General features: G+C 42.7%; 1 protein-coding gene across 2 annotated transcripts in view; it reads right to left on the reverse strand.

Annotated features, from left to right (window-relative positions):
- Positions 1-18,489, reverse strand: part of HAUS8 (HAUS augmin like complex subunit 8) — an 88,908-nt gene that overhangs the window by 22,552 nt on the left and 47,867 nt on the right. For both annotated transcript variants that reach the window (XM_063455441.1, XM_063455442.1), the window contains exons 8-10: positions 17,430-17,504; positions 16,269-16,427; positions 7,263-7,404 (exon numbers count right to left, since the gene is read on the reverse strand). In XM_063455441.1, the coding sequence (XP_063311511.1) occupies positions 7,263-7,404; positions 16,269-16,427; positions 17,430-17,504 (376 nt within the window). The remainder of the gene's footprint in view (positions 1-7,262; positions 7,405-16,268; positions 16,428-17,429; positions 17,505-18,489) is intronic.

The following is an 18,489-nucleotide window of genomic DNA, read 5'->3' on the forward strand; positions in this document are numbered from 1 at the left end:
CAGCGTTTAGTGCCTGGGGGGGGCATGCCACTGCTGGATGTGGGCTAATTGGGCTGCGTTGTAATATTGTTGAAAATTGGGCAATCCTAGTCCACCTCTGAGTCTAGGAATATACATTGTAGCTCTGCGTATTCTGGGTCTCTTAGCTTTCCATATGAATTTGTCTATGGCCGCCTGAAGGCGTTTGAAGTCCGGTTTTTGTATCGGGATGGGTAGTGTCTGGAAGAGGTTCATTTTGATGGTGGTGACTCTTCCTAGCCACGATATCCCCAGTTTGTCCCAGCGTTGCAGGTCTGAGTACGCTGTCTTAAGGAGCGGTGTATAGTTGAGGCCGTATATGTCTCCCAGTGTCGGGGCTAGTTTGGTGCCTAGGTACGTGAGGGCAGTCGTGGTGATGCTGAAGGGTAAGGACTGGCGAAGCAGGTGGAGTTGCTGGGGACTCGTTGCTATTGGCATCAGTGTTGACTTAGTTAGGTTGATTTTATAGCCCGATATGGTAGAGTATTCGGCAATGAGGGTGAGTGTGGCATGCAGTGAGGGGATGGGGTCCGTCAGCGTTAGGAGGACGACATCTGCGTAAGCTGCCACAGTGTACGTTTCTCATCTGATATGCATTCCCTTTATGGTGGGATGAGTGCGGATGGCCTGGAGCAGCGGCTCCAAAGAGATTGTGAAAAGTAACGGGGAGAGGGGGCACCCCTGTCTGGTCCAGTTAGTGATGTTGAAGGTTTGGGCGGTTGTATATTGCCCATATGATGTTTAGGAATCCCGGTGGGAATTTCAAGTGTGCCAGTACTTCATACATGTATGGCGAGAGAAGGCGATCGAATGCCTTCTCGGCATCCAGTGACAGCACTATTGATGGGATGTTTCTGTGTTTGGCGTACCAGATTGTATCGTATGCTCTCCTGGTATTGTCTGCCGCCTGCCGTTTGGGGATAAAGCCGACCTGATCTGGTTGGATCAGTGATGGGAGGTATGGATTGAGGCGGTTAGCCAGGGCCTTCGTTCGTATTTTCAAGTCGGTATTTAGGAGCGAGATCGGACGGTAGTGTCCTGGATCAAGGTGTTCTTTCCCTGGCTTGGGCAGGAGGCATATGTCAGCTGTCAGCATGTCGGGGGGGGGGGGGGGGGGGTTGTGTCCTTGTAGCAGTGAGTTGAAGGCTTTGCATAAGTGTGGTATTAGTATGGCCTGGAACGTCTTGTAGTAGATGGCTGTGAAGCCGTCTGGTCCCGGGCTTTTTCTTGGTTTCAGTGTCTTGAGAACTAGGGCGATTTCCTCGGCCTCTATAGGTGTTTCCAGTTTGGCTTGCGCCGTGTTGGGTAGGGAGCGTAGGTTGAGGGGTCTCAGGAATGAGGAGATGGTCTCCGTCTGCTCTGTCTCTCCCGTGGTTGTCGCGGCGGTGTGGTTGTATAGGTTGGTATAGTATTGAAGGAATTCGTGGGCTATTGTTTCCGGCTTTGTTGTCGTTTCTCCGGTCCTGGTTCGGATTTTCGAGATTTTCTTATTGTCCTGTCTTTTTTTGAGGCAGTTTGCCAGTAGTGAGTCCGCTTTGTTCCCCTTTTCGTAGAATCGTTGCTTGGACCACATGAGGTTCCGTGCCACATCCGCTGCCGACAGTTGTTTGATGAGTTCCCGTGTTGCCTTGAGCTGTGCAAGGAGCGAATCTGACGAGTTTTGTTTGTGGAGGGTTTCGAGACTCGTTAGATCGGTCAGAGCGCCTGTAAGTTTTCGAAGTCGTTGCTTTTTGAGGGCCGTGGCTATCGCTATGAGGTTGCCTCTGATCGTTACTTTATGAGCTGCCCAGACCGTTGTCGGCGCCATGTCGTCCGTGGTATTGAGGTCGAAGTAGGTTTTGAGATGCTCAGTCACAGTGTGGACCGTGGCCGCATCTTTGAGTATCCATGGGTTGAGTTTCCATCGCCAGTAGAGGGATCTGTATCGTCAGTGCCACTTCTGCGTGGTCGGACCAGGCGATGTTTCCTATATGTGTATGGGTAGTCCAAGGTTGGACTGCCGGGGAAATAAGGAAGCTGTCAATGCGGGAATAGGACCTGTGTGTGTGGGAGTAGAAGGTGAAATCGACTGACGACGGGTGCTGGATTCTCCAGGCGTCTAGTAGGGGTGTGTCGGTTAAGAAGTCTGCATATAGTTTGTCATTTCTAGTTGGGGCCGGTGCACTGCCGTTGTGTGTTCTGCAGTCTGTGGCAGGCGTTAGGGTCGCATTTAGATCACCGCCTACAATTAAGCGTTTGGCGGAGGGGCTCGGGAGATGGGTCTTAAATGTGTTCCAGAATGAGGCATCTGGGGTGGTGGGAGCGTATAATGAGCATACAGTTAGCGAAGTCATTCCCGCACGCCCTGTGAGGAAGAGGAATCTCCCTGAGGGGTCTTTGCGGATTTGTATGTCTTCCAGTGGGCAGGAGTTTCGCAGCATTATTGCGACCCCTTTTGTTTTTGCTTCCGGCAAATTGGCCAGGTAGTATCTTTTAAAATGTCGGTTGACTAGTGGGAATTGTTTGTGGTCGGTGAAGTGGGTTTCCTGTAGTAGGATGATTTCCGCTCCCGTGCGATTGGCCCAGCGCAGTATCCCATGTCTTTTTCCTGGTGAGTTAAGTCCCTTGACGTTGAGGGAGGTGAGGCGGATTTGGAGGTTCCGTGACGTCATGCTGTTGTTAAAAGGTAGTCCCTTTCGAGCAGTGAGGTACGGGGTGGTGTGTAGTTTGGCGTCCCTTCTGGGCATGGCAGCGTCGGGTGAGCAGACGGTTCGGTGTTGGGTCGGCGGGGAGTTGATAGGGCCCTGCCCACGGGGGCAGATTTCTTGACTGACTGGGCTTATCAAACTGGCCAGTCGGTGGTTAGGCAGGGGTCTCTGTTAACTGACCCAAGGTCCGTGTAGCGATCCTCGGGAGAGCCGAGGCCGGTGTACAGAAGTGATGGCAGGTTACGCCTGTGGCCTGCCCATGATCATATTAATTTAACTGAGCCGGGTATTGGGTGTAAGGTGGGGAGGTGGGAATTGGGCGGGGGTATTCGTATGTGCAATCTGTTATTGGGCGTGGGGGTGCGCTCGTGTTTGTGTGGTGTGTTATCTAGGCGCCCTGCTCTTGCGTGCCAGTGTGGACGTGTGTTATGTGTCGTAAGTGTTCCTATGTGGGGGGGTGCTTCTGTGTGCCAACGACACGAGGTCTGCACCACTGCCGCCCGCAGGATGGGCCATGCGGGGGCGGCGGGTGAGCAACCCCGCGCCGTTAGAATTTTGTGGGGTGATCCTGTGTGTAGTGTGTTCGCTGCGCTGTATTGTTGGTGATGATTAGGCGTGGCTTAATTGGCTTCTTAAAGCAAGATATAGTGTGGGTGTGGTCTATCCCAAGTAGTAGGGTTGTCGCAGTTCTCCCACCCCTTGGGGGGGTTGTGATCTATTAAGGTGTGGTGTCGCCTTCCCTAATCGAAATGCGGTGTGTGTGCTTCAGCCTCTGGCCGAGATTGTTTTCAATAACCCATGTATAGCATGCTGATATTAACCTTTCAACAATATAACACTTTAACAGTTTGCTGTTGACAAAAAATAAACCATCAAATAATAAGAAGATGAAAGGGAACAATGGTTTTAGCAGGTATTACTGGTCTCAAGTAGATGGTGCCCGGCGTTCCTCGCCCCTGTTGACCCATGGGTCCCCCAAAACTAGGCCGTCGTGTCTATGTCCTGTGTGCGGTTTGTCGTCGGGTCAGCCCGTGGGGGGTCAGTTGGTTCCTAAGTGGTGAGTGGGAGGCCACTTCGGCAGTGTCTCCTGTCGTGTCCGCTGTCCCGGAAACCCTCCCAATGTAGTCGTGGGCTACTTGTGTGGTGGAGATGTGTGGCCCCCGTCCGCAGGTCGTGTGTGTGGCACCTCCGTGGCTCCGTGTTTCACCTGGCGTATGCGGGGCCTGGGTGTTCATGCTGTCAGTCGTTCGTCTGCCGTCAGGTGTTGTCAGCGCGTGGGATGGTCATCAGTCAAGGTCGTCGTTGGGCCCTCACGTCCGCAGTATGGGGTGCAGGGCGTCCCGGGGGCCTGTGTTGCTCAGCTCCCACGTAGCGTTGGGGTAGTATAATGCGCTTGCTGATCCCCGGTCACCCAGTCTCCCCCGTTAGTCACCTTCTCACCTCCCTCCCACCCACCCAGTCCCTCCCCTCCTCCGTCCCCTGTGTTCTGAAGTCGGGACCTGAGGTGTGACCTGGGATTGGGTGGCTGTGGGCGAAAATCGCTTCACAGGATGTTTATGGGGATGATGTGTGTACTGTCCCAGTATTAGGATACTTGCTGCGTTTAGCTCAATGTCCAAGCCTCAGTGTCCCTTTTAGGCCTTGACGTCAGGATCCTGTGGTGGGCATTAGCCGGGAGAGGGGTTCCGAAGCGGGGCGTGTTGTGGTCCATGAGCAGTCCTGTGATTGCTGGGAGTCTTGTCAGGTGGGGATGCTGTTCTGGTCGCCTTTGGTTGCCCTCTGGTAGTCTCCTCTGTTGGTGTATCGGGGAGTCGTTCCATGGCATGGTCAATAGCACGGGGGGTTCTTCTGTAGTCTGCTTTGGCTTGAGCTAAGTGGTACTTTTGAATTGTCCTTCAGAGGAGTTAATCCGTGCTTTCGGCGTCCTGTGGTTTAGGCCAATCTCCGGGGTTTGGTCGTCGGGTTCATGTTGTTCTGCTTACTCTGCTGTGTCCTGCGCACCGGTCTTTTCAGTCCGGGGTCAGGAGTGCTTACTGGAGCTGAAGTGGCTGTGATGAAAGAGATTTTGCAGAGTCTGGGGTACATATTGTGCTTGTGGTCGCGTTTCTGTTTGCTTGTGTTGTGCTTGCCCCTGGCTTTTGGTCGTTCAGGTGATTCCTGTAGGAGTTAGCTTATGCAGTGTGGGCTGTGGGTGTCTGGTTGGGGCGTCGGGGTGTGCAGCCAGGCATCTGTACCTGCGACTTTGTCCCACTGTCTCCTCTTCTCTATTGTCGTGCTGCGTCTGCGATTTGCGGTGCCGTACTTCTATGTTGACGGTCACCTTTTCTGGCGGGCGGGTTGTTGCGTGGCGGCGGTCGTGATGAGAGGTCATCATTGGAAGGAAGAATCTCCGGGATCTGTGGTAAGCCTAGCTGGTTCAGAAGTGCGGGGACTTCTTCGGGCCTTGTCAGGGAGTGAAACCTGCCATCTTTGCGGACGATCAGTTTGAAAGGGTGTCCCCATGCATATCGGAGGCCGTGGTGGCTAAGATGTTGTGTAAGTGGACGAAGTTCTCTCCGCCGTTTCAGGGTAGTAGGGGCCAGATCTTGGAATAATTGGACTGGCACTCCCTCTATTTCAATAGGGGTGTCCCTGGCAGCTCGCATGATGCGCTCCTTAATATGGTAGAAGTGGAGCCGCACCACAATATCTCTGGGGGTAGCGGCGTTGGTGCTCGGGGCTCTCAGTGCTCGGTCCATCAATAGATCGGCTGCTGTAGCCTCTGGCAGGAGGTTTTGAAATACCTCCGTAAGGGTGTCAGTAAGGAGGTCGGTGGATATCGATTCAGGGATGCCCCTTACCCTGATATTGTTCCTCTGTGTTCTATTATTGAGATCTTCGTTGGATTCTTCGAGGGATCGTAATTGTTCACGTAGGTGTTGTAATTCACTACCATTTGCTTGTACCTTTTCATCTGTGTCCGCCATTTTGGCCTCTGCGGCCTGTGCGCGAGGTGAGAGGTCTGCCATGCCTTCTAGTATGGGGCATAGTCATTTGTCTAATTCATCTGCCACAGATTTTTTAAAATTGGCCATGAATCCCCGCATGTCCCTCCTGGTCAGCGGTGCCTCCGTTCTCTCTGAGTGTGCCTGGCTGCTCATTACGGAGTCTGAGTCCGTCAGTGTGGGTTCCAAAGATGGCGCCCGCTGTTGTTCAGGCTTCTGCCTAAAGATCGGAGCAACCGAGGAATTGCGGGCTTTCTTCCCTCCGCCAATGGGGAAGGTAAGTGTGGGCGCCGGGGGGGATAGTAAGAGGTATTTTAGGGGGGTTTGGGGGCTGAGGTGCTGTGGATGGCTTGAGATTTAGGCTAGGCCTCGGCGGAGCTCAGGAGTTATGCGGCCATTCACTTGTGAGGTTAAGCTCCTCATACACATGGTGTTTTAAGGTGATTCTGTTGTGGTTATATGTTTACCTGTTGAATTAAGCACTGAATCAATGCTTTCCTATGGTGAATTTGAAGACGTTTGATGTTCTTGTATACACACACACACACACCCACATATATATATATATATATATATATATTACACACACACTTTTGTTGCCAATGGTTTAGACATTAATGGCTGTGTGTGGAGTTATTTTGAGGTGACAGCAAATTTACACTGTTATACAGGCTGTACACTTACTACTTTACATTGTAGCAGAGTATCATTTCTTCAGTGTTGTCACATGAAAAGATATATTGTATATTGTATTTTTGTAATATTGTATCCTACTGTAACAATGCAGGACATACTTGAAAACAAGAGAAATCTCAATGTATCCATCCCGGTAAAATATTTTATAAAAAAATAATACTCCTATCATTAAAAGTGATTGTCAATTAAAAAGTTACATGTACAGTTTAAAGTCTATGGAAAAATACATCTGTAATGTTCACTTTTGGCCTGATAACTCAATGAACTGAACTGTAGATGTTAACTTAACTTTCCAGTGTGCATTGCCCCATTAACCATATAGTGTTATAAAGGTCTAGTAAAGCCCTAAACCGTAAAAATTAAAAACAATCAGGTCCACTGGGATTTAACTGAGCTGTATGTTGTGGCTGCCCTCACAAATTCTCTTTCCTACTTCTTTTAAAATCCAGCCTTCCTGAGTAAGATTAGGGTGCAGGATAAAGGGAGTACCTTGCTGGGGAGGACAGAGCAGTGTTACACAATACTTCAAGATGAAGGAAAATTTGCAGTGTAGTGTACACAGTGTGGGAGACAAGGCTGTGCAGAGTTATGCCCAGAATTTCAAAACTTCTAACAGATCCATTGAGGCAGAAAGGCAACAAATTAATGTACACACAGTCGTTTTTGTTTACGATCCAAGAAGCTATTTAAAAATCTTGCTTTGAAGGGGACTAATTGCAACCGAGAGTCTTGCATCATTATTCCACCAGAGACAGAAAGCACAGAGACGGGTCAGTCCAAAGGAGTGATATTAATCTCTTCAATAGCTATTAGGTCAACCTGGCACAGTCACCTGAAAGGAAGAAGACACACAAAAAAAAAGTGTGCATAATATTACCTAGGTACCGTTGACGTGTGCCTATAACATGAATATCCTTTATGGGTAGTTGGTGCCTGGTGCAATCGAGCGCAGTGGCAAATGTTCTGTAATTGTTCTCGAACGTATCCTTGACTTCTATAGAAGGTTCTAAAGCTTCAGTCTGAAATAAATAAACAGAAGAGCTGGTTGTGTAAGAAGATTCTGAACAGAAATTGCATACTATGTAACAAATCTGGATGTTACTGGTAATTTTGAAAGTGTAATGCTTTTCAATGGACACTAGCACCACAGCCTCTACAGCTTAAAGCAGTGCTTGAGGTGCAATGAGGTTAACCCCTTAAGACCGCAGGGCGTACTATTACGTCCTTTTTAAAGCGGCTCTAAACGCCGCAGGACGTAATAGTGCACCCTCCGTTTTTTTTTTTTACTTACCCGGTCGCCGGCGTGGGACCGCCCAGGGAGCCCCCCGCGGCACCTCCGTCCTCTTCAGCCCCCCCCCCCCGGCCATGTGAGAGTGAGGTCCTTGCGAGGTGCATTGCCATCAGGGGGACTAACTGTAATGACAGTTAGTCCCCCTGCTGGCTGAAAATCAAATAAAAATTACTTAAAATCAGTGTAAAAAAAATAAAAATATATATATATATACTTAGATCATATATATATTATATATATATATATATGATCTAAGTATGTATATATATGTACACATATACACACATACACATACACTGTCTAGGTGTATTTTAATATTTATATATATATATATATATATATATATATATATTAATATCAAATTACACGTAGACTGATACTGATTAAATATATATAATTATTGTTATATATATTTATATATAATATAAAAAAAATATGTCAATACGTAAAAAAATAAAATAAAAAAAATAATTAAAAATAAAATATTCAAAAATATATAGATGTGTTTTATTTCGTTCTAACTGTATTGTGATATTAATATATATACTCTAGTATAAGCCGACCCGAATATAAGCCGAGGCCCCTAATTTTACCCCAAAAAACTGGGAAAACTTATTGACTCGAGTATAAGACTAGGGTGGGAAATGCAGCAGCTACTGGTAAATTTCTAAATAAAATTAGATCCTAAAAAAATTATATTAATTGAATATTTATTTACAGTGTGTGTATATGAGTGCAGCGTGTGTGTATGAGTGCAGCGTGTGTGTATGAGTGCAGCGTGTGTGTATGAGTGCAGCGTGTGTGTATGAGTGCAGCGTGTGTGTATGAGTGCAGCGTGTGTGTATGTATGTGTGCCTGTGTGTATGTGTGAGTGCCTGTGTGTATGTGTGAGTGCCTGTGTGTATGTGTATGTGTGCAGTGTGTGTATGAATGCAGTGTGTGTGTGTGTGTGTGTTGCAGAGCCTTGGTGGGGAGTGGGCAATTTTTTTAAATTTTTTATTATTTTAATATTTTTTTATGATTAATTTTTATTTATTTATTTTATTTAATTATTTTTTTCTTTATTATTTTAATATTTATTTTTTATTATTTTATTTGTAATATTTATTATTATTATTTTTTCGTCCCCCCTCCCTGCTTTATACATAGCAGGGAGGGGGGCTCCTTCCCTGGTGGTCTAGTGGCATTGGTAGTTCAGTGGGGGGGAGGAGGGGGCTGTCAGAGAGTTTACTTACCTCTCCTGCAGCTCCTGTCAGCTCTCTCCTCCTCTGCGCCAGTCCGTTCAGCACCTCTATCAGCTCACATTGGAGCTGACAGAGGTGCTGAACGGACGGCGCGGAGGAGGAGGAAGCTGACAGGAGCTGCAGGACAGGTAAGTTACAGCTCTGACAGCCCCCACAGCCCCTGTCTGTATTATGGCAATGTAAATTGCCATAATACAGACTATTGACTCGAGTATAGGCCGAGTTGGGGTTTTTCAGCACAAAAAATGTGCTGAAAAACTTGGCTTATACTCGAGTATATACGGTACATATATATCACTATATATAAATAAAAATATAAAAAATATATATATATATATATATATATATATATATATATATATACGTATATATACACATATGTAACATAGAAACATAGAATGTGACGGCAGATAAGAACCATTCGGCCCATCTAGTCTGCCCAGTTTTCTAAATACTTTCATTAGTCCCTGGGCTTATCTTATAGTTAGGATAGCCTTATGCCTATCCCACGCATGCTTAAACTCCTTTACTGTGTTAACCTCTACCACTTCAGCAGGAAGGCTATTCCATGCATCCACTACCCTCTCAGTAAAGTAATACGATAATATGTATATATATACACATATATTCTACACATATATTTATGTAATAATTTTACATAATTAGGTATCCCAATTAATTACAATTAGCGGGACCAGCCTGACAACCCATGCCGAAAGTATAGGGAATTTAATTTGCTAGCACTATATTTAACCCTATAACTTTCCAAGACACCATAAAACCTGTACATAGGGGGTATTGTTTTACTCGGTAGACTTCGCTGAACACAAATATTAGTGTTTCAAAACAGTAAAATGTATTACAACGATGATATCGCCAGTAAAAGTGACTTTTCGCATTTTTCACGCACAAACAGCACTTACACGGACGATATTATTGCTGCAATACTTTTTACTGTTTTGAAACACAAATATTTGTGTTCAGCGAAGTCTCACGAGTACAACAGTACCCCTCATGTACAGGTTTTATGGTGTTTTCAAAAATTACAGCGTCAAATATAAGGCTTGTGTTTCATTTTCTTCACATTAAAATTCGCCAGATTGCTTACGTTGCCTTTATGACCCTATGGTAGCCCAAGAATGAAAATTACCCCCTATAATGGCATACTATTTGCAATAGTAGACAACCCAAGGTATTGCAAATGGGGTATGTCCAGTCTTTTTTAGTAGCCACTTAGTCACAAACACTGGCCACTGCAGGTGGTGAGGTAGCAGTGATCTTCCTGCTCAGCTCCCTCCTGTCACGATACCTTACCTGTCATCCTCGGACCCACGCAGTACAGCATCCTCCTTCACTGAGCGGCACGGCACCTCTGACGCCGGCCGCTCACTCAGAGCGGAATTTCTAAGTTCGGCGCATGCGCGCCACTGCCGTCGGCTGGAAGCCGACAGGATCATGACGCAACCACGCACCCGGACCTTTTGGGGGCGTGGTTTTAAAGCAAAACACACCACACTATAAAAGGGCTGTCTTGACAGCAGTAAGACGCCCTAGTGTGGTTCTTGCTGGTTCCCATAGTGCTCTTTATGTATATTGGTATTCTCTCCTGGTATTTGACTTTTGGCTACTCTATTTGACTATTCTACTCTCTGGTTCCCTGTACTTTGGCTTGTTAATCGTTATTCCGTCTTCTGTTATCCCTTGACCTCTGGCTATCCCATTTGACTACTCTAACGTGAGCCCGGCCATTCTAAGGTCCGGTATACGTTCTATAGTTTGGTTGCACTCTGCGTGAAGGGGTCACTGTCGTGACACCTCCCGCGCCTCTTGATGATGGAGTGACGTCATATTACGGCTCCAGCATCACTGCTGTGGAAGCGAGGGAGCTGAGCAGCAGATAGTGCTCCTGCGCTGTTCGCAGCCATTTTGATTCCCGAAATTTTGGCAGAACCCCAATTGGGAAACGCGGAACGCTAAAGCAATTTCATTTTAGATTATAGGATCTAACTGTATGTGGGCATTATGCTCAAATGCAGATATTCTTTTTACATTATGTTGCAATGTTTAGTTAGCAGTACTGTCAGAAATGCCTTCAGGGTCCTTACGAATACTTATCAAACAAGGTAAATGCGAAACTCAAAATTAACCCCAAAACTATTATTTGCAATTAACCCCAAAACATTGTTTTTTTAAATATAAAAAAACAAAAAAAATGGAAAACAGATGGGTGTGTTAAATAATGAAGACCATTAAAAGACAGACATTTTAAATAATTATTTTCCCTCAGTATATTAAGCAAATTATTGCTGCAAAAAAAAAAAAAAAAAAAAATTGCAGAAAATTTTTAAATACTCTGTATTTAATATTTCAAGATTCATTTCTTTTAGGAATTGTACCTGAAGATCGGAGGAAGGTAGATGTGGTTTCTATATTCAAAAAAGGTTCAACCTGTGAGCTTAACTTGTGCGGCTGGAAAAGTATTTGAAGCATTATTCAGGGATAACACTGAACAAAGTACTCATGGGTGAATACCATCAGGCCCTGGGGCTTTATTTACATTAACTTTCATTTATCTACTAAGCATTTACATAATTGGATGTGTTTGTATCTAACTTTTTTTTTAATGTATAATGACTGATTTATTCAGTATATACATTTTAAGTAATAATAAATGTTCTTTAAAATACTTTTATTATCAAGTATAAAAGAAACAACTTATTACATGAACAATTGTTGCCCCAGTAACTTGCATTGCCATCATGTGTATATTGCAATCACTGTTTAGCATTATATTTTAGTACACATGAAAGGCTTAATAAAACATCTTACTTGAATAAGAAAAAAAAAATCTGATTACATTAGTGCTTAAATACCCCTTTGAAAAGGGAGCATTTTTAATGCTAATGGAAAACCATATATAATGCATTACCTCAAAATGTTTTAAAGTAGTCATTACATTCATTGGGATCATATTACATTCATTGGGATCATATCAATATAGTCAAATGAAAAGTGTACTAGCGGAAGCCAAGTGGACTATTTCAGTTTTCTTCTGCCATTAAGGTTAAAGATGAAACGAACATCAAAGCAATTGCAAAGGGACAAGTCATTAAAAAAACTTTTATCCGCTTAATTGAAATAATGTGCTTTGTTTGCTATGGATCTATTATTTGCAATAAGTTCCCCTGAGTTCTATTATTTTTCAATGCATTACTTTTGAAGACTTTGTGGAACCTTAAGCAATACAAAATATACTTGTATTTAATCATAGCTCTATTCTTGTAAAATATTAATAAGAGTAATAGAAAAAAAAAAATCTGACTGTTGCATTCCTAACTTCTAATCCATGAACGCATGGATAAATGGCAAATGGTGCTCTTGCACTTAAAATATAAACTGCATCACAGTGGTTAAAGTATTATCTTCTTTATTACCATCGGATACAAAAAAATGATAAACAAAAAAACAGGGGCCGCCAGTAAAAATAAAATGAGCATAATGAATCACCCATGGAGGAACATGCAGTAAAGACATGCCCATTCAAAGCTTAGTTATCTCTCCTGAGATGAGCAGTGCTAGTTCATCTGCTGCAAGCATTAGCTGATCATTCATCAATAAGCTAAGCCTTTCCCCACTAGGACTTTGGTAATAACTTTTACATTTTTATTCTTTTGTTAACTACACTATTTTCAAATGTTACATAATAAAAGTAGAAAGTATGCAGCACCAGTAGTTGCAGATGGAACTTGTGGAAGCATTGTTTTCAAATGAAGAAAATGCCTATACTTGCTTATTGCACTGGCTTCTATTGTTGCTATCCAAACAGGAAGAGAGATGGAATGAAGGAGAGAATGAGAAGAGAAAGAGACAGAGAAACACCGGGTATGCAGACAGCCTGGGATATATGGTTTATGACAATTTGAGAATTGTCTGAGAGCTTTCGAGATTAGAAAAATCAATACATTTTAAGTCAAATCTTCCTAACCGGTAAATACCGTTGGAGATTTATTTTTATTTTCATGTCTTTATTATAATATGTGGACTACGGTTGTCACTTCTAAAATGAATAAATCTCAGTTTAGTTAAACCCCAGTAGAAATGTGTAGAGAGTACAAGTGCCAGACAAGGGGAGAAGAATTAGGTGGACAAAAGACACCAAATTGGAAAATCTGGCGGGGGAAAGGAAGTGTTGTATTAGGGCTTAAATTATGAAATCCTGTGCCAGGCTTTAGGAGCTACTCACCACTCCAGGGCGAAATGATTTACGCACCAATGACAAATTTGTTAAATTGCAAAAGAAAATGTGTCTCAAACACATTACGTTATATACAAAGAAAAATTACATAAAAAAGGTTTAATATTAAATGCTCTAAAGTTAAGCAATTATTAGGATTCTTAACGATCTACAGCAAAAGATCTCATCAAATCTAAGTCAACACTGCCCTCTAATGCTTAAAGCACGTACTGCACTCAATTCATGTAGATTTACACAGAGGAATTCAACCTAATAACAGAATAGTAATTTCACCCCTGTAAACAGATTCTACTAAAGGTATTCATATTCACAGTCAGCTTATCAGAATAATACATGTGAATATAAAGGATACTTCAAGTACCATAACCATTACATTGCACTGTAGTGACTGTAGTGCCAGGAGTAAACCAGTACCCGCCATTGTAAGCAGTCACATAATTTCTGAATGGTCTTACCTGGTGTCCACCGGTAGCTGCTCTCCACCTCCTCTACAGCTACCTAGTGGTGCAAGGCTTAACTCAATGACTGAGAACGATCAGCTGATGCTCGCAGCAGATGAACTAGCACTGCACAGTTCAAGAAACAACAGGAGCTGAGCATCCAGCCTGACAGGGATGTGTCTTTCCTGCATGTTCCTCCAATGGTGACTAATTATGCTTATTTTATTTTTACTGCCTGTGATTAAGATTTTTTTTGTATTGGATATTAATAAAGGTGATACTTTAACCACTATGATGTGGTTTACATTTTGAGTGACACAGTATTTGATTTTTTTCCAATGTGATATCGGTGTGAGCTGAGCAGCTGACCTGACTCCTTCCCCACAGTCAATCACTTCAGTCAGTTCATCTTCTTACTTTCTTGTCAAAGGGACAAATGCAGTAGTCAATCTACTTGTTGGTCATAAAAATCTACTTCAACGGACACAACTTTTAAGATTTCCAATTCTGTTTTTTCTCTCAACCTGTTCCCCTTTTCTGTTCTTGATTTCCTATCAATTTTTCATCTTTGGGTGCATGCGACCTCTGGGGAGCAGATGTCAAGTGGTTAACCTTCTTCAAGAATTCTGTTCAGAAGCCTTAATTTTAGAAGACACACTGCCCTGGGGAGATATATCTGCCATTTTTGGTTTGTTTGTTTTTCCATTCAGATTTAATTTATGAAATTCAAAGTTTAGTAAGTACTATACTTTAAGTTTGCACCAAGTACACAAATGGCTTGATATAATACACCATAAAAACAAGCATATCATATCTTGATGTTATTTTACAGCAAGGTTTCTTTATATTTGAGAGTACAAATGCAAATGCCAGGTAATTTTCTACAGAGATGTAGTAAATGCATTTGCACCTCAACTTTATCGCTGTAACCCAGCATGCTGTACAAATACAAAATCAAAACAAGAGATTTTTAAATAAACAGCACAAACCACAGCAAACTTCAAATTGTTATTTGTTTGTGCCCAAATATCACGAGTGAGCGTTCCAGTTCAAAGTAATTATTCCTATATGTGCACAATGCTAATTATTACACTGTGCTGCTCTTCCTATTCGGATATAAAAAGTTAAAACAAGACTTTGTTCAAGCTGGAACTGTGAACACTTCTGCACTCAGACTCTGTACAGAGTTCTGTAAAATTCCATCCATCCATCTACACCAGAGATTCACCTCACAATGAGAAGGGCTCTGAGTTTCCTCTTTGCATAAAGCAGCAAAATCAAGATTTTTAAATGCAATAGCACTCATAAGGAAGAAAGAAAAAAAAAAAAAATGTAATAGCATACAGTCCAAAATAATTTTAGTCACTGTGCACTTTTGGATGATGATGATAAAGCCATTGTCAGTGAAAAGCTTTGTGTATTTTACAGGTTTTTTAAAATTTGTTTTTATGAACTTATCTAAAAGTATTTTTGGCTTACTAAAACGTTTTTTTTTTTCTCAAATCCTCGGTGGGGAACATACCACTAATGCTGATCATCTTGAGCAGGATATACTACTCAGAAAAAGGAGTATACATTTTAAATTATTTAAGATTTACAGACTATATGGAGTACACTATATTGCTTTCTTTTAAACTGCATGTATTACCAGAATCAAGAAGCTTAAAAGTGCCAGGAAAACATACTCGTTTTCCTGGCACTAGAGTGCCCTGAGGGTGCCCCCACCCTCAAGGACCAACTCCCGCCGGGCTCTGGGGGGGGGAAGGGGTTAAACTTACCTCTTTCTCCAGCGCCGGGCGGGGAGCTTTCCTCCTCCTCTCCTTCTTCCTTGCGACGTCATCGGCTGAATGCGCATGCGCAGCAGGAGCCGCGCTCGCATTCAGCCGGTCGCATAGGAAAGCATTTACAATGCTTTCCTATGGACGCTTGCGTGCTCTCACTGTGATTTTCACAGTGAGAAGCACGCAAGCGCCTCTAGCGGCTGTCAATGAGACAGCCACTAGAGGTTTTGGAGGCTGGATTAACCCGCAGTATAAACATAGCAGTTTCTCTGAAACTGCTATGTTTATAAAAAAAAAAAAAAGGGTTAATCCTAGAGGGACCTGGCACCCAGACCACCTCATTAAGCTGAAGTGGTCTGGGTGCCTAGAGTGGTCCTTTAACATCCACATATATTTAGTTGGTGGGGATTATATCACCTGATGCTGGATACGCTGAGCTTGGGTTACAAGCTCCTTTATTGTGAGTATTTCTCATTATTTGCATATCATTTTGAAGAGGTTACAGTATTACACTATCTTTTGTTGTTTTTCCCTATCTTAGAGGACTTGTGCATTATCTGCTGGTGGCATTTCTAGCAAGTGCAAGATATGCCCACCTGTTATGGGATATATTCTATTTCACAATAAAAACACTATGGTTGGTAATAAGCTCTATGTGAGTGAACATTCATCAGTGTAATTTTTATTTTATTTTTGCACATTACAACTTGTACTACGGTCTCTATTTTAGTTTTTCCATATGCATTTGTGAATCTAGCCCTATTTTAGTGGAACTTTGGATACCGTGGGCTGTATATAACGGACTATTATTTTCGTGTGGTATCTGGCACAACCTGTTTTTTTTCCCTATTGCGCTTTTGGATGATGCATACCTGCTTATCCAACAGATCATGAAGTTCCTCTTCTCTCTTGAACAGCAAGTTTTCACGTTTCAGCTTATGCACCTTCTCTTGCAAGTGATCCTTCTCTTCATTCACTAGCAATAGGTTTCTTTCTGCTTTCTCTTCAAGACGACTGAGGTTTTTTTGCATCTAAAATCAGAAAAAGCACTGGTAAATCATTGTAGATATAAGGCATATTACATGACACATGATTTCACCAGAAGAAAAAATAGCTTTTTCAGTGCAATTTTAACAGTGGACTTCCTTTTGTATTCACTTTAATGAAATATCTTTGTTCTATTCCTGTTGATAAGCAGTTTTTTTTCTTGCTGCATTTTGATTTGCAAACCTTGGTTTTAAGGAAAATTTTGAATTACAAATGGTTCTGGCATCAAAGAGAGGATTACGGAATGTTCATGCCTCCTTTTATTACATGTACTAACTTGGTGGAATAGTGTAATGCCATTAGTATCTGTATTTGCTGTATTAATGTATTCCCTTTCATGTTAAGTTTTTTTTTGCTGCTATTTGGGAGCAAAGAAACCAAGAAGCAGAATTCTTGCCTCTGTGTCTTAACTAAAATAATATCTATCCTCTCTTATACACAAGTATGTCCCGTCTAGGCCCTTACGATCTGCTGAAGACTTACATCTACCTTCTGTCTGTACTCCCACCTCTGATGCTCGCCTTCAAGATTTCTCGAGGGCTGCACCGTTCCTGTGGAACTCACTTCCCTCCTCCGATAGATGCTCACCCAGTCTCCACTCCTTCTAAAAATTGTTAAAAACCCACTTCTGCAACTGTTACTAGTCTAATACTATCCTTACCTTTTTGTGTCATTTAACCCCACGCCCTCTAGCATGTAAGCTCATTGAGCAGGGCCCTCAACCCCTCTGTTCCTGTGTGTCCAACTTGTCTGGTTACAACTTTCGTCCACACATTGTAAAGCGCTGTGGAATTTGATGGCGCTATATAAATAACATAATAATTGCAAAGCTATAATTCCAGTATTTTATGGAGTAATCTTTTATTATGGATTTTAGCATGAAGTAGCGCATTGTTGTTTCGACCATTCAATTTCCCCCCCAATAAATATTTAGAAAATAGTTCATTGTTCATGAAAGCATAATTCTTTCTTAAATGTTGTCTTACCTTCATAGTTAAATAAGTGAACATCAAGGTTTGGAACTCCATTATTTCTACAGTGTCTTCTGGGACAATGTTTACCTGTTAAAAAAAAAAATTGTAATTGCCCAACATTACAAAGAACGGTTTTGAATCATGCTACAGTTCACTCCGTTGAATTCTAGACCCTTTGGCTATGCGAGTCTTTCCATCTAGAATACAACTTCATCCATACGGTACAAGACACAAGGCTATTTATATTGAACACTGGGGAAAAAATTTAAGGTTCTGTAGAAGAGTATTTTGAAATTCTATTTTGAAGCTACTTATATGGCTATATAGAACACAAACTCTAATACAGAAAGAACTGTTATTTACTTGTGTCGGACCCTTGAACGACTATAAAAGCTGCATATGATTTGTTTTGTAAATTGTAGGAAGAATGATGTTAAATTTGTTACTTATTCACAGGTTTGAGAGTATTATTCCAAACGGTTACCATTCTGAAAAACTGCTAAAGAAACCCAGAAAAACACTCTAGAAATGCAAGGTAAAAAAAAAAAAAAAAAATTGCCAAAACACATTGCTTGTCTTTGTTTGGTGCAGGGGTCGGGAACATCCGGCCAGAGTGTCCCACTGGCAGACCGGAAAATTTCCCAGTGGGCCTATAAAGCTGGGGTCAGCAGGCATTTCTTTACTTTGCAAATTGCTCGGAAGCTGTGAGGAGCGGCATCACAAAGACGCTCCACGCAATTAGTAGACGTTCAGGCCGACGGCAATCATTGCATGCAGGAGAGAGACTTGAAAGTCCTCATCCCAGCTGCAGACCTAATGATAGCCTAGAGTCATTGGGCAGCTGCTGTAATTAGACTGTGCAGAGGGAGGATCTGTAATTTTTGTGTGTCAGTCATTATATGTGTGTGTGTCGGTCATTGTATGTGTGTTTGTGTCCGTGTGTTTTAGTGTATGGGTCACTTTGTGTGTGTCTGTGTTGGTGTCCATTGGTGTATGGGTCAGTGTGTGTGTGTGTGTGTGTGTGTGGAGGGATCAGTGTGAATAAAAAAAGATTAATAAAAAAATGCAATAG

Source organism: Pelobates fuscus, chromosome 5 (genome assembly GCF_036172605.1).
Source record: "Pelobates fuscus isolate aPelFus1 chromosome 5, aPelFus1.pri, whole genome shotgun sequence".
NCBI classification, from domain to species: Eukaryota; Metazoa; Chordata; class Amphibia; order Anura; family Pelobatidae; genus Pelobates; species Pelobates fuscus.